Source organism: Euleptes europaea, chromosome 5 (assembly GCF_029931775.1).
Source record: "Euleptes europaea isolate rEulEur1 chromosome 5, rEulEur1.hap1, whole genome shotgun sequence".
NCBI lineage: Eukaryota > Metazoa > Chordata > Lepidosauria > Squamata > Sphaerodactylidae > Euleptes > Euleptes europaea.
This window is the reverse complement of record NC_079316.1, coordinates 8,280,939-8,297,541: the sequence shown is the minus strand read 5'-3', so window position 1 is coordinate 8,297,541 and position 16,603 is coordinate 8,280,939. Positions and strand designations below refer to the sequence as shown.

At 51.3% G+C, this 16,603-nt stretch overlaps 1 protein-coding gene across 1 annotated transcript in view; it reads left to right on the top strand.

Annotated features, from left to right (window-relative positions):
* The first annotated feature begins 591 nt into the window (after positions 1–591).
* Positions 592–16,603, top strand: part of ECEL1 (endothelin converting enzyme like 1) — a 58,229-nt gene continuing 42,217 nt past the window's right edge. Inside the window, exon 1 of the mRNA XM_056850572.1 lies at positions 592–1,353. Within this exon, the coding sequence (XP_056706550.1) occupies positions 592–1,353 (762 nt within the window). The remainder of the gene's footprint in view (positions 1,354–16,603) is intronic.

Below are 16,603 nucleotides of genomic sequence, written 5' to 3'. Positions count from 1 at the left end.
GAGAAAGGGGCGTGCGTGGGTCTTTTTTCTCTTCCTTCTCCGTCCAGGCCTTTGACCCCTTCTTGCTCTGATAGGGGCTGGGGGCGGGTGTCTTCCCAACATCACAGAAAGAGGCACTCTCCCTTTCACAGATCTGTCATCTCAATGGGGAGGGGGAGTGTGTGGGATGATGGAATCCTGAAGGGAGAGGGTCACCTCCTAGCCCCATTGTTTTCAGGAAGCAGGGGGGTGGGATTTTGTGAGGAGGGGGGGCGGGCAGCAGGGAACAGGAACCTCCTGCCCCAGCACGCTCTGAGATCTTCAGCAAAGGGAGCGGGCACTCAGGTGGTCCAATCCCCCCCTTGTATTAAAATATCTGTGTTTTGCAGAGCACACACCCCCAGCCGAAGGAGATCTCCGCCTGTCCCCATGCGCCCACCCCAAGGAGGAATTCCCCAGATGCTTGCCAAAGAAGCCCCCAGCCAGCCATGAGCCACCACCGGCCCGTACACCGCTCTTGAGCATCCCCTGCTGGACGCCACAGCAGCGCCATGGCCACCCGGTGACCCCTGACCTCCGACTACTGCCCGCTGACCCCTGCCAGCCGCCAGCATGGAGAAGACCTACTCCCTGACGGCTCACTACGACGAGTTCCAGGAGGTGAAGTACGTGAGCAAGTTCAGCGGCGGGGGCACCCTGCCCAACGGCTTCAACCTGCAGCTGGGCACCCCGGGGCCCAAGAAGCCGCGCTGCGGCCTGCCCCGCTGGAGCCGGCGGGAGATCTGCCTCCTCTCCGGGCTGGTCTTCGCGGCGGGGCTGTGCGTCATCCTGGGGTGCATCCTGGCCCTGAAGTACCTGGCCATGGAGCACGAGGCCTACTGCCTGGAGGGCTGCCAAGAGCGCAAGGCCTTCGTCCGGGCCTCCCGCTTCATCGCCGGCAACATCGACCCCACCATCGACCCCTGCAAGGACTTCTACTCCTTCGCCTGCGGCGGCTGGCTGCGCCGGCACGCCATCCCCGAGGACAAGCTCATCTACGGCATCATCGCCGCCATTGGCGAGCAGAACGAGGAGAAGCTCCGGCGGCTGCTCCTGCGGCCCGTGCAGCGGGCCTACCGGGCCTCGGCCGAGCGCAAGGTCAAGGAGTTCTTCCGCTCCTGCCTGGACATGGCGGAGATCGACCGGCAGGGCGCCCGGCCCATGCTGGAGGTCGTCGAGGACTGCGGCGGGTGGGACATGGCGCTGACGGGCAGGCTGGCCCGCTGGGACTTCAACGAGCTGCTGTACAAGACCCAGGGGGTCTACAGCACGGCCGTCTTCTTCTCGCTTACGGTCAACTTGGATGACAAGAACTCCTCGCGCTACATCATCCGGGTGAGTCGGCGGTCCCGACGAGGACGGCTTCGGTTGGGGGGGTCCCCTGCAGGGTGTCTGTGGTGTGGTGGTGAAGAGCGGTGGTTAGGAGCGGCGGACTCTGATCCGGAGAAAACAGAGTTGCGCTTACCTGTAACTGTTGTTCATCGAGTGGTCCTCTTTGCAGGCATAATTTATTAGAAGCGCTATATAAAAGTTAAAATTATTTAAAAGCATTAAAATAGCACAATGGCATTTCCTGATAGTTATCAATTTCAGGAAATGCCATTGTGCTATTTTAATGCTTTTAAATAATTTTAACTTTTATATAGTGCTTCTAATAAATTATACTTTCAGTATTTATACATAGACTTATATATATTTTCTTTTCACCCAACCTTGGGTACCCAGCTTTTGTTTTTAGGTTGGGTTTTATTCCCCTCCTTTTTTTCTTCCTCTTTGCAGGCACACATGTGTGCCTGCAAAGAGGACAGGATGAACTGGAGGGGTTACCGCACTTTGTATTCCCAGAGATGTATTAAGAGTTTGAAAATGTTATAAAAAACATCGTTTTAAAAGGGTTTTTGGATGCCACGGCTTATAAATGGTTGGAAGACGTCTTTACAGCTAAAGGGGCCAAACAAAGTGCGAACCGTATTTTTTATAACGTTTTCAAACTCTTAATACATCGCTGGGAATACAAGTGCGGTAACCCCCTGGGTTTGATTCCTCACTGCATATGAGCGGCGGACTCTAATCTGGAGAACTGGGTTTGACTTTCCCATTCCTCCACACGAAACCAGCTGGGTGACCTTGGGCTAGTCACGCTCTTCGAGCTCTCTCAGCCCCACCTACCTCACAGGGTGTCTGTTGTGGGGAGGGGAAGGGAAGGCGATTGCATGCTGGTTTGATTCTCCCGTAAGTGTTAGCGAAAGTTGGCATATAAAGCCCTCCAAACTGGCAGCCATCACCACATCCTGGGGCAGGGAGTTCCACAATTTAACTATCTGTTTTGTGAAAAAATATTTCCTTTTATCTGTTTTGAATCTCTTGCTCTCCAACTTTAGCAGATGACCCCGTGTTCTACTATTATGGGAGAGGGAGAAAAACTTCTCCCTGTCCACTCTCTCCAAACCATGCATAATTTTATAGACCTCTATAATGTCTCCCCTCAGCCGCCTTCTTTCCAAGCTAAACAGCCCTAAGAGTCCTAACCGCTCCCCATAGGACAGTTGCTCTAGTCCCTTAATCATTTTGGTTGCTCTTTTCTGCACCTTCTCAAGCTCTGTAATATCTTTTTTTAGGTGTGGTGACCAGAACTGGACACAGTATTCCAAGTGTGGTCTCACCATAGATTTGTGCAAGGGCAGTATGATATCAGCAGTTTTATTCTCTATTCCTCATCTAATTATGGCCAGCATGGAATTTGCCTTTTTTACAGCTGCCGCACTCTGGGTAGACATCTTCATTGAGCTATCCACTACCGCCCCAAGATCCCTTTCTTGGTCTGTCGCTGCCAGCACAGATCCCATCAGTGTATATGTGAAGTTGGGATTTTTGGCCCCAATATGAATCACTTTACACTTGCTCACATTGAATCTCATTTGCCATTTTAATGCCCATTCTTCCAGTACGCAGAGATCCTTCTGGAGCTCCTCACAGTACAATTTTGTTTTAACCACCCTAAATAATTTGGAAAGAGAAGGGAGTCTCTTTAGACTCTGGGTCCTGACTCACAAATTGCAGACGGGTTGCGTCCTCCTCGCGGTCACAGCAGAAGTCCCAGCGGCCCTCAAGGTGGAAGGTTCACGCCAGAGGTTGGCCACTCGTCCACCAGCTGCCTTTCTCCGTCTCCCCGGGTTTTTTTCTCAGGAGCTTCTTCTCAAATTTCCCACAGCATCCAGAGGATGCAGGGTATAGTGGTTAAGGGGTTAAGATCGGTGGTATGGAGCTGTGGGGTCTGATCTGGGGAACCGGGTTTGATTCCCCACTCCACATGAGCGGCGGAAGCTAATCTGTTGAACTGGATTGGTTTCCCCGCTCCCACACATGAAGCCAGCTGCGTGACCTTGGGCTAGTCACAGCTCTCTTAGACACAGCTCTCCCCACAACAGACACCCTGTGAGGTAGGTGGGGCTGAGAGAACTGTGACCAGCCCAAGGTCGCCCAGCTGGCTTCATGTGTAGGAGTGGGGAAACCAACCCCTACACATGAAGAAGAAGAAAAGTTGGTTTTTATATGCCGACTTTCTCTACCACTTAAGGGAGACTCAAACCAGCTTACAATCATCTTCACTTCCCCTCCCCCCAGAAGACACCTTGTGAGGTTGGTGGGGCTGAGAGAGTCCTAAGAGAGCTGTGACTAGCCCAAGGTCACCCAGCTGGCTTCATGTGCAGGAGTGGGGAAACAAATCCAGTTCACCAGGTTAGATTCCCCCGCTCATGTGGAGGAGTGGGGAATCAAACCCGGTTCTCCAGATCAGAGTCCACCCCTCCAAACCACTGCTCTTAACCACTACACCATGCTGGCTCTTACAGGGTTGTTGTGAAACTAAAACCGGGGGGTGCAGAGAGGAGCACAGAGGCCACCTTGGAGGCAAGCTGGAAAGCAAATGTATTAGGTGCAGGTCTTTGAAAGCAAAAGCCTGGCCAAGCACAGGAGAACTTTCCACTGCCGCAGTGGTTCCTGGGCTATTTGGACCAGTTCCAGTCTGCTTTCGTCCAAGAGTCATATAAGCACCAGTTGCTTGGATCATAGGTATGAGGTTCCAGAGCTCTCAGGCAGGGAAACCAGTCTCTGGGAGAAGCTTCAAGAGATGCTCAGAGGCTGTTGGCCATTGCCTGCCTCTGCGTAGTGACCCTGGACTTCCTGGGTGGTCTCCCATCCAAGTACTCACCAGGACTGACCTTGCTTAGCTTCTGAGATCTGACCAGATGGGGCTATCCTGGGCTATCCTGGTCAGGGAAACTGTTGGTGTACATCACTCCAGAGGAGGAGGAGGAGGAGGCGTACACGAGGGCAGCAATTTAAGAAGGATGTAGACAAGCTGAAACGTGTCCAGAGGAGGGCAACAAAGATGGTGAGGGGGCTGGAGACCAAGTCCTATGAGGAAAGTTGAAGGAGCTGGGTATGTTTAGCCTGGAGAGGAGAAGACTGAGAGGTGATATGATAACCATCTTCAAGTACTTGAAGGGCTGTCATATAGAGGATGGTGCAGAGTTGTTTTCCGTTGCCCCAGAAGGTCAGACCAGAACCAACGTGTTGAAATTAAACCAGAAGAGTTTCCGTCTAGACATTAGGAAGAATCTTCTAACAGTTAGAGCGGTTCCTCGGTGGAACAGGATTCCTTGGGAGGTGGTAAGTGCTCCATCTTTGGAGGTTTTTAAGCAGAGGCTAGATGGCCATCTGTCAGCAATGCTGATTCTATGACCTTAGAAAGATGATGAGAGGGAGGGCACCTTGGCCATCTTCTGGGCATGGAGTAGGGGTCACTGGGGTTGTGTGTGTGGAGGGAGGTAGTTGTGAATTTCCTGCATTGTGCAGGGGGTTGGACTAGATGACCCTGGTCGTCCCTTCCAACTCTATGATTCTATTATTCTGGTTCAAACGAGGCCTTTGACTGAGCTGTGCATCCTGATCCAGTGTGAGTAAGTCAGGATTGAGAAGGGCACCCATCCCTGAATCTGGGCATCACAAAAAGCAGCCAGCTGTTCCCAGAGACGGAAGCGACTTCCCAGCACATGATGCACACTTCCCCAGTGGCTCTGTGTGAGCTGGGGCGCCTTTGCCCCCACGCCTGCATGGAGTGCCAGGGCTCACTTAAAACCTGAAACAGGTTAAGCGTCCCTCTCCAGGATCAAGCAAAAGGAAAGAGGGCCGCACCAAACCAAAACAGAGACTAAAAGTAATAATTGGTGCAAGGGAAAAGAAGAAGAAGACTTGGTTTTTCTCTGCAGACTTTCTCTATCACTTAAGGAAGAATCAAACCAGCTTACAGTCACCTTCCCTTCCCCACAACAGGCACCCTGTGAGGTAGGTGGGGCTGAGAGAGTTGTGACTAGCCCAAGGTCAACCAGCTGGCTTCGTATGGAGGAGTGGGGAATCAAACCCGGTCCTCCAGATCAGAGTCCACCGCTCCAAACCACCGCTCTTAACCACTACACCATGCTGGCTTTTATATGCTGATTTTCTCTAACTTTTAAGGAGAATCAAACCGGCTTACAATCTCCTTCCCTTCCTCTCCCCACAACAGACACCTTGTGAGGTAGGTGGGGCTGAGGGAGTTCAGACACAACTGTGACTGGCCCAAGGTCACCCAGCTGGCTTCATGTGGAGGAGCGGGGAATCGAACCCGGTTCTGCAGATTAGAGTCCGCCCCTCTTCACCACCACACTACGCTGAGCCCTTCCTGGAGACGGAGAGCTTGGGTGCGGGTGATCTCGCTGGCCCGTTTTGGAGCAAACGGCCTGCACCATTTGGTGTCTGATGCGTTCGACCCCTGAACTGGATGGTTCAGGCTAGCCTGATCTCGTCAGACCTCGGAAGCGAAGCAGGGTCAGCCCTGGTTAGCGCTTGGATGGGAGACCACCCAGGAAGCCCAGGGTTGCTATGCAGAGGCAAGCAAAGACCAACTACCTCTGAACATCAGGAAGCATTTTCTAACAGAGCGGTTCCTCAGTGGAGCAGGCTTCCTCGGGAGGTGGTAAGCGCTCCTTCCCTGGAGATTTTGAAGCCGAGGCTAGATGGCCATCTGTCAGCAATGCTGATTCTATGACCTTGGGCAGATGATGAGAGGGAGGGCATCTTGGCCATCTTCTGGGCATGGAGTGGGGGTCACTGGGGTGTGTGTGGGGGGAGGCAGTTGTGAATTTCCTGGGTCGTGCAGGGGGTTGGACTAGATCAGTGGTTCTCAACCTGGGGCCATATGGCCCCCTGGGGGCCCTCAGGATATTCCAAAATGAAAATACATGACTTTCTTCATTACACTTCTATGCATCGTTTGCAACTGTGGATTTTTGTATCGCTGTAATCTTGTGCAACGGTGGTAGAGGCTTTGTTCTCCCTCGTATGTGAACATTGTTGCTCATAAGTGTATTGTAATCCCTTTTTGTGGGGTATTTTTTGTAAATTTCAGTTTCCCCAATAAGAACTGCACGTCTGCCTTTTGTGTGGCTGTTTATGCCTCTTTGTTCCTTGGCTATTTACAAACAAAACATTTAAATAGCTACCTTTCTACCATAGGACATGGGGGCCACAGGAAGAAAACAAGGTTGGAAGGGGGGGCCATGGTCAGAAAAAGGTTGAGAACCACTGGACGAGAGGACCATGGTGGTCCCTTCCAACTCTATGATTCTGTGATCTATTGTCCTGACCTGGATGGTCCAGGCTAGCCCGATCTTGTGAGATCTCTGAAGCTAAGCAGGGTCAGTCCTGGTTAGTACTCGGATGGGAGACCACCAAAGAAGCCCAGGGTGGCTACGCAGAGGCAGGCAATGGCAAACCGCCTCTTGCCTTGAGAACCTTGCAGGGTCACCGTAAGTTGGCTGCGACGTGGCGGCGCTTTCCACCACCAGTCATGCTCGAAGCAGCGCATTGGTGACATGCGCATTGTTCGGTGTCGCAGGGCTGCGTGGTGAAGTCAGGGGCCTTCAATGGCGCACCCGGTTCTTCAAAACAAACAAATACTTCTGCATAAAAGGAACGAGGAATTGATTTCGGAGCAGCTGCGTTGCAGGGAGAAGTTCAGCCGCCAATTAAAATGCCCTCCCAGGTCGTCAGCCTAGCCATGATCCCCGCCCCAGACCTGCTGTCCGTCGAAACAGACCGACCAGATATTTCAAGGATCCAACTTGGAGTCAGGTTCCCAGAATGTCAGCTCAACCTATCAATGTCCCGGGGAATTGTTCCGCTCTGTGTACAGAGATCTCGTTCTGCCGGCAAACCAGCCAGCGGCTCACAACCCCCCTCCCTCATTTGCAAATACATGTTACTAATTAGGGCCGGAAAGCATCGATCTGTTCGCTGATGCATTCATTCATCACAGGTTCAAAAATCTAGATTTCTGAATTGGGGTGGGGAGTCCTCTGTGAAAAGAGGTTTGGAAGAGATTCAAGGTGTTTTTACTGAGCAAGGTGGTAGAAGGAGGAGCAGGAGGAGGAGTTGGTTTTTATATGCCGACTTTCTCTACCACTTAAGGCAGAATCAAACCGCCTAACAATCACCTTCCCTTCCCCCCCCCCCGACAACAGACACCCTGTGAGGTAGGTGGAGCTGAGAGAGCTGTGACTAGCCCAAGGTCACCCAGCTGGCTTTGTGTGGAGGAGTGGGGAAACAAATCCAGCTCACCAGATTAGCCTCCGCCGCTCACTTAGAGGAGTGGGGGAATCAAACCCGGTTCTCCAGATCAGAAACCACCGCTCCAAACCACCGCTGTTAACCACTACACCACGCTGGCTCTCTTGAGGTCTCATCCAGTCGGATTCCAGCACACGTCAGCGAGGGTCTGGGAAGAGATGGCCCATCACCACCCATGCCAAGAGCAACCTGAACCCCCACAGTGACTTGGCACCCTCCCCATTGTGCCACTCCACAAAGACACTTGGGCACTTTGGCTGGAGAACCAGCCCTGGTTAGTAGGCAGAAAATACTGGATGCCCAGGCTAGCCTGATATTGTCAGAAGCTAAGCAGGGTCGGCCCTGGCTAGTATTTGGATGGGAGACCACCAAGGAAGTCTATGCAGAGGCAGGCAACGCCAAACCACCTCTGTACAATGTGGTGTAGTGGTTAAGAGCGATGGTTTGGAGCTGTGGGCTCTGATCTGGAGAACCGGGTTCGATTCCCCACTCCTCCACATGAGCAGTGGAGGCTAATCTGGGGAACTAGGTTGGTTTCCCCACTCCTACACATGAAGCTAGCTGGGTGACCTTGGGTTAGTCGCAAGGCTGTCTTAGAGCTCTCTCAGCCCCACCTACCTCACTGGGTGTCTGTTGTGGGGAGGGGAAGGGAAGGTGATTGTAAGCCGGTTTGATTCTGCCTTAAGTGGTAGAGAAAGTCGACATATAAAAATCAACTCTTTTTCATCTACCTCCTTCTTGCTTTCAAGTTCCATGTGTCATTTGCCCCTCAATGGTCTCCTTTCAGACATTCAGCTGTGAACTGTCAAGGTCTATGTGCTTAAATGCCATGCATGCATGCATGCATGAGCCTGCATGGCATGCTTAGCCCTGTCGAATGAGAGAAACGCATAGCAAGAAGGTTGCAACTTCCTATGTGCTTGCCTCTGATCGGCACCCATTCAGCCACCTTGCCACATTGCTTGACCTCCTTGGCGGTCAGTGGTAGAGCAGGCCCTTTGCGCACAGCAGGTCCCGGGTTCGAAAGATGGTGCTTCCAGCTATATGGATCTGGGGAGCAGGGCTTGAAAAATTCCCCATTGCTGCCTGCAAAGTTTGTGGGGGCAGGTGCCCATTTTAGGAGACAGTGCTAGGCCACATGGGTCAAAAATCTCCTTCAAGGCTGCTTCGTATGAGTAAGGGGTTTCCTTATAGGGTCGTTGTCATGTGGAACTCTCTGCCACAAGATATGGCGATGAGTTCTCCAGGTTCAGAGGCAGAAAGTCCTCCCTATAATCAGATGGTGGGAAGCAGACATTAGGGGTGGGCTCTTGACCCTCTACTTTTGGGTTTCTCTTTGGCACCTGGCTTGCCTGAGTTCGAAACAAGACGCTGGATTAGATAGGTTTGCCAGTCTCCAAGTGGGGGCTGGAGATCTGGAGTTACAACGGGTTCCCCTGGAGAAAATGCCTACTTTGGAGGGTGGGGCTCCATGGTATTACACCCTGCTCAGGTCTTTTCCCTTCCCAATCCCACCCAAATCTCAAGGAATTTCCCACCCCAGAGTCAGCAATCCTACAGATGGCCTAGGGTTACCAACCCCAGGTTCAGAAATACCTGGAGATTTGAGGGTGGAGCCTGAGGGTGGTGGGGTTTGAGAAGGGGGAGGGACCTTGGCAGGGTATAACACCATAGAGTCCACCTTCCAAAGCAGCCCTTTTCTCCAGGAGAAGTGGAACAAATGTTCTAAATGACCAAATAAGCTATTAATGCAGTCTGGAGATCAGTTGTAATTCCAGGAGACCTCCAGCTCCGAAAAATCATATGTATGAAATTTACTTTCAGTACACAGCCACTTAGGCTGTGTACTGAAAGTAAATTTCCTACATGGGATTTTTCCACAGCATTATCTCAGTGCACATCTTGCTTATAGTCCCACTCTGAGGTTGGCAACCCTAGATGGACCGCTGGCCCGATCCGGCACGGCTGCTCCTCCGTCCTCTTAGCCGTTCCTCAATGCAGCCCTGGTGGAACATGGATGTGAATGAGGCTTTGAAATCGGACCACCATGTGGGAACGCAGGGACACGTATCAACCGCAGTAAGTCTTAGCCCTGGAGTTTCTGGGCCTGCCAGCTCCCGATAGAAGGAGGAGCACGCGTCAAACGCGGAGGACCTTTTTAGCCCTGGAATTTCTGGATGTGCGACGGGTCTTTCCATCTGGAAATAAATATCAATAAAGAACTTTACGGGCCGCTGGCAGAGGCTGCGCTGATCGATGCCTTGCAAAGGCCAAGGGCCACGGTGCGGCCAGGGACGACCCCCCCCACACACACACACTGACAGTCAGCCAGGCCCACCCCTCCTCCTTCAGCACAACAGTCCCCAGGCCAAAGCCCATGCGTGCCATGCGCTGCAGCAGCATGGAGCATGCATGTTCCCATGCGCGACTGGAGCATGCATGTTCCCATGTGCAACCCCTCTGTCCACCCCACCTCCCCCGGCACGACTTTGGTGCCCAGGTCCAAGCCTATGTGCACCATGTGGCACAGCAGCATGGAGCATGCATGTTCCCATGTGCAGCCCCTCCGTCCACCCCACCTCCCCGGGCACGGCTTTGGTCCCCAGGCCAAAGCCCGTGTGCACCATGCGCAGCAGCAGCATGGAGAATGCATGTTCCCATGCGCAGCTGACTGCGTGGTCACATTCGGCTCGGGAGCCGGCTTTGGCACCCTGGAGGGGGGGGGGAGGCCTCGGCGTTCGGCTTCCCCGGCTCCCGGGGTGGTGGACTCTAATCTGGAGAACCGGGTTGGTTTCCCCACTTCTCCACATGAAGCCAGCTGGGTGACCTTGGACTAGTCACAGCTCTCTCAGCCCCATCTCCTTCCCAGGGTGTCTGTTGCGTGGAGGGGAAAGGAAGGGGATTGTAAGCCGGCTTGTAAGCCCCTCCTTGGGGAGGGGCTGTGGCTCAGTGGTAGAGTCTTCTTCGCATGCAGAAGGTCCCAGCCGGTTCAATCCCTGGGTTCTCCACTTAAAGGGACTAGGTAAGTAGGTGATTTGAAAGACCTGTGCCTGAGACCCTGGAGAGCCACTGCCGGTTAGAGTAGACCGTGCTGACTTTGATGGGCCAAGGGAAGGCAGCTTCATATGGTTCTTGTAGGTTATCTGGGCTGTGTGACCGTGGTCTTGGTATTTTCTTTCCTGACGTTTCGCCAGCAGCTGTGGCAGGCATCTTCAAAGTAGTAACACTGAAGGACAGTGTCTCTCAGTGTCAAGTGTGTAGGAAGAGTAATATAGTAATACACACTTGACACTGAGAGACACTGTCCTTCAGTGTTACTCCTCTGAAGATGCCGGCCACAGCTGCTGGTGAAACGTCAGGAAAGAAAATACCAAGACCACGGTCACACAGTCTGGATAACCTACAAGAACCAATGAACTCTGACCGTGAAAGCCTTCGACAATATTTTGCAGCTTCATATGTTCATGTGTATTCCATTATTGAGGAGGGGCTGTGGCTCAGTTTGCAGAGCATCTGCTTGGCGCGCAGAAGGTCCCAGGCTCAATCTCCAGTCCAAGGGACCAGGCAAGCAGGTGATGGGAAAGACCTCCGCCTGAGATCCTGGAGAGCCGCTGCCGGTCAGAGTAGACAATACTGACTTGGATGGACCCAGGGTCTGATTCAGTAGAAGGCAGCTTCATGTGGTTCTTGTAGGTTATCCGGGCTGTGTAACCGTGGTCTTGGTATTTACACAGCCCGGATAAGCTACAAGAACCAATGAACTCTGACCGTGAAAGCCTTCGACAATATTTTGCAGCTTCATATGTTCATGTGTATATTCCATTATTGAGGCGGGGCTGTGGCTCAGTCTGCAGAGCATCTGCTTGGCGCGCAGAAGGTCCCAGGCTCAATCTCCAGTTGGGACCAGGCAAGCAGGTGATGGGAAAGACCTCCGCCTGAGACCCTGGAGAGCCGCTGCCGGTCAGAGTAGACAATACCGACTTGGATGGACCAAGAGACAATATTGGATGGACGATATTTGATGGACCAAAGACATTACTGACTTTGATGGACAATACTGACTTGGATGGACCAAGAAACAATATTTGATGGACAGTATTTGATGGTCCAAAGACATTACTGACTTTGATGGACAATACTGACTTGGATGGACCAAGAAACAATATTTGATGGACAATATTTGATGGACCAAAGACATTACTGACTTGGATGGACAATACTGACTTGGATGGACCTTCAGTAGAAGGCAGCTTCATGGGTTCATGCGATTCTCCCTTAAGTGGTAGAGAAAGTTGGCATCTGAAAACCAACCCTCCTCCTCCTCCTCCTCCTGGTCCAGCCTAGCGTCCGCCGAGGCGCTTGCTCGCGAGTCGGCGCTAATTGCGCGGGGGGGGGGGTGCGATTTGCCGGGCGAGCGGCTCTTATCCCCCCGTATTAATCGGGCTTGGGCGGGGAGGGAAACTTCGCCAGGCAATTTCCCTCCCGGTAATTGCCGTGTTTAGCGGGCGCGGCGTGCCAGGCAATTTCCCAGCCTGGCGGTGGCTGCGCATACAGAGAGGGGCTGGGGGGAGGGACGTGCATAGAGAAGGAGAAGCCGGTTGAGGCTGGGGGCGCGCGGAGCCCAGGGACCCTTGACACGGGACCGGTGCATTCGCACGAGCGCGAGGACGGCTTCTGCCCTCGCGTTTCCCCGGTTTGCGTTCATTATTTTTTTTGTAATAAAATTTTTATTTTCCTAATTTGAAAAGAATAAATTATAAATCGCATAAACAAATACCTAAAAAAACAAAAAATGCAAAAAGAGCACTTCTGCTACAGTTTTGCACCTACGGTTATAATTTTATAGAATAAACAGGGGATGTACTAAAACGCATGACAAGTCAGCCCCTTGGCAGCGATGGGAGAGGCTGCACAGCCCATTGAAGATAATGGGGGGAAAGAGTGTCGGTTGACTTGCGTTGATTCCATTGAAAGACATTACAGCACAAAAACGGTTGCAAAGAAAATCCCTAAACACAGTGCCCAAATGCCCACCACCCACCTTAAATGAGTGTCCCACCACCATTGGACTTCCGGAGAAGTATTCTGACAGTATTTAAAATTACCTTAAACTAACATTATACAAACTACATTACCATTTATCTATAATTCTTTAACTATACTTGTAAAATTACCCGGTTTGCGGTTCAGACGCTGGGGTGGGGCGTGCAGATCTTGCAAACAGAGGGCAGGGCCGAGGCTCCCTCTTCCTACCAAGCCAGTTTGGCTGCGAAGCGGGTGATCGAACCTCTTAGGCCCAGCTCAGCCTTTGGCGAGCCTCCACCCCCCCCCCTCCGGTTTGCTATAATGACACAGAAGACGGCAGGCAGCTGCGCAGAATGTTAAAGCCCCCCCCCCTTATCATAGAATCGTAGAGTTGGAAGGGACCACCAGGGTCATCTAGTCCAACCCCCTGCACAATGCAGGAAATTCACAAGTGCCTCCTCACCCAGTGACCCCTAAGAGTTGCCAACCTCCAGGTACATCCTTACATTGATTCATCATTAAGCCTGTGGGCAGTTGGAATCACACCTATTCTGGTCATATATTTGTATAGAATTCTTATTGAGAAATTGATCAGCTGATGAAGCCTTGGCGAAACGTGAATAACAATCTAGACAACACGTCCATCTTCATCTTTTCCAGCTGTTCTAGTTGTTCATATGTCCTCAAAACCTTTGGACGATTGCACTTACCTGGAAGTTTGAACTCTGTAAAAGAAATTGTCAAGTCATTGATACGCAACAACATTTCGTACTTACCTTATCTTTTTGATCCTTTGTATTTTGTGTATTGTTTGTTGTATGTGTTTTCACTGTGCACCTTTTTGCACATAATATATTTAATTGCATTGGAAATTTGTGCTGTTTTTGTTTTCTTCAAACCTCCAGGTACTAGCTGGAAATCTGCTATTAGGACTGATCTCCAGCCGATAGGGATCAGTTTCCCTGGAGGAAGTGGCTGCTTTGGCCATTGGACTCTATGGCACTGAAGTCCCTCCCCTCCCCACACCCTACCCTCCTCAGGCTCCGCCCAAAAAACCTCCCGCTGGTGGCGAAGAGGGACCTGGCAATCCTACCCTGCTCCATGCCCGGAAGATGGCAACAAAACCCTATGCAAACATCCTTTTCAGAGGAATGAGTTTTTCCACACTTAAGAGTTTATTTCTGGTTTTAAACACTGGCTTGTGGGGGGGGGGGGAGAGAATGAAATTTCTACAAGGTGAGTCATTTTTTGGAGGAGAAGGGTTTAAGCCCCCCCCCTTTCTGATTCTGTCCAGCAAATGGCCCCCAGTTAGGGCTGCCAATGCCCAGTTGGGAAATTCCTGGAGATCTGTGGGTGGGGGGTAGATCCTGGGGCTGTGGTTTGCGGAGGGGCAGGACCTCTGCAGGATATGATGCTTCTAAAAAGCAGCTATTTTCTCCAGAGGGGCTGATCTCTGTCTGGAGATAGTTGCAATTCAGATTTAATTTCCAGGCCGCACTTGGAGGTTGGCAACCAGGGTTGCCAGCTCCGGTTTGGGAAATACCTGGAGATTTTGGGGCTGGAGCCTGAAAAGGGCGGGGTTTGGAGAGGGACTTCTGTGGGGTATAATGCCATAGAGCCTACCTTGCAAAGCGGCCATTTGGTCCAGTTGAACTGATCTCTGTTGCCTGGAGATCAGTTGTAATTAGGGTTGCCAACCTCCAGGTACAAGCTGGAGATCTCCTGCTGTTACGACTGATCTCCAGCCGATAGACATCAGTTCTCCTGGAGAAAATGGCCACTTTGGCCATTGAACTCTATGGCATTGAAGTCCCTCCCCTCCCCAAACCCTGCTCTCCTCAGGCTCCGCCCCCAAAACCCCCGCCAGTTGCCAAGAGGGACCTGGCAACCCTAGTTGTAATCCCAGGGGATCTCCAGCCACCCCCAGAGGTTGGCAACCCTATTGGCAACCCTAGGACTGGAACCCAGGACTCCCCTTGTGTCATTTGGACCCATAATAGTGGCTGTGTAGCTGGCTCTCAACTATCCATCCCTTATTACTCCCTTTCCTTCCTTCCTCCCCCTCCGCTGTCTCCCTAGTGTGGCAATGCAGACTGTAAGCTCCTTGGGGCAGAGGGGCAGAGTCTTGCCCTTCTAGCTTGTGCTTCATGTTACGGTGTCGTGTGATGTCGACCTTTAGGTCAGCAGTGCCGGGTCAGAACACTGCCAATGAGCATGGAGGATCTATTTAGCCACTGTGACTAGTAGCCACAAATGGAGCCCTCTGCGATGAATTTCTGTAATGCTGTTTTACGGCCCTCTGAGTTAAGCACACACGGGAAGGATGTGTTGCCTATCCTTGTGTATATGTATGATCATCGCCTTTACTGGGAACCCCCACCCCGAGTTCTAATATTAGGGACGAGGGGGAGAAAAAGCTCTGCCCATCCACTTTTTCTAAACTGTGCATAACTTTATGAACCTCTGCCATGCCTTCCTTCATTTCGCTCAACTGGAAACCCCCCAAACCCCTTGGCTTTTCCTCTTTCAGCCCCCTGATCGTTTTCGGTTGCTCGTTTCTGCACCTTTTCAAGTCTGCAGTATCAACTAGAATTGTGCATAGCATATCAGAGGCAGCTCCAGCGTACATCATTACAAGGGCATTACTAAGCCCGCCATTTCATTTTCTATCCCCGTCCTATTAATCACCAGCGTAACATTTGCCTTGTTCACCAGCCCTGCACCCTCGGTCAATATTTTCATTGAGCTGTTCACCGTGACCCCGTTCCTGGTCAGTTACCACCAGTTCAAACTCCGTTCACATATACTTAAAGTTAGGATTTTTCTCTCTCTCTCCGATATCCATCACTTAACATATTGAACAGGGCCGGCATGGTGTAGTGGTTAAAAGCGGTGGTTTGGAGCAGTGGACTCTGATCTGGAGAACCGGGTTTGATTCCCCACTCCTCCGCATGAGCGGCGGAGGCTAATCTGGCGAACCGGTGTGGTTTCCCCACTCCTACACATGAAGCCAGCTGGGTGACCTTGGGCCAGTCACAGCTCTCTCGGCCCCACCTACCTCACAGGGTGTCTGTTGTGGGGAAGGGAAGGGGATTGTAAGCCGGTTTGATTCTCCCTTAAGTGGTAGAGAAAGTCGGCATATAAAAATCAATTCTTATTCTTCATTTGCCGTGTTGTTACTCAGTTTGGAGAGATCTTTTTAGAGCTCTTCACAATCTGCTCGAGTTCACACCATCCTGAATAATTGGGCGTCATCGGCAAACGTGGCCATTCCACCTCTCAACCCCCGTGTCCAGATTATTTATGAAGAAATTAAATATGTATCTTCATAATTAAATATTAAACCCTGTAATATAACCCGTTTCTCATCCACCAAAGGACCTGTCCTCTTATCCCATGACTGCTAAATTTACTCAGGAGGTTTTAGTGAGGGACTTTGTCAAAATCATTTTTTGAAGTCTAAGGATATAACATCTACCGGCTCATCCTTATCCTCACGCTTGTTAACAACCCGAAAAGGTCGATTAGGCAGGACTTCCTTTGACAGAAACCCTATTAATTCTCCCTCAATAGCAGCTTTTCCTCCATGCACTTGATAATTCTATCTTCTATAGTTTCCACCGGTTTATTTGAAACCAAAAATTATGGGCTATCTGGCCGGTGATTTCCTCTGGATTGTCTTTTTTTTTTTTTTTTTTAATCAGTGCTGTATTTGCTACTTTTCAATCCTCTGGAAGGGAGGCCGGCTTTAGTATCCGCTGGCCAGTGTTTGTTAAGGAAATCAACAATTTTAGTTTTAAACCCCCTTGGAGTCATCTGGACCGGGCCAACTTGTCGTTTGTTTAATCTGTCAATTTGCCCTAGAACTTCATTGCTTATTATCTCTGTTTGA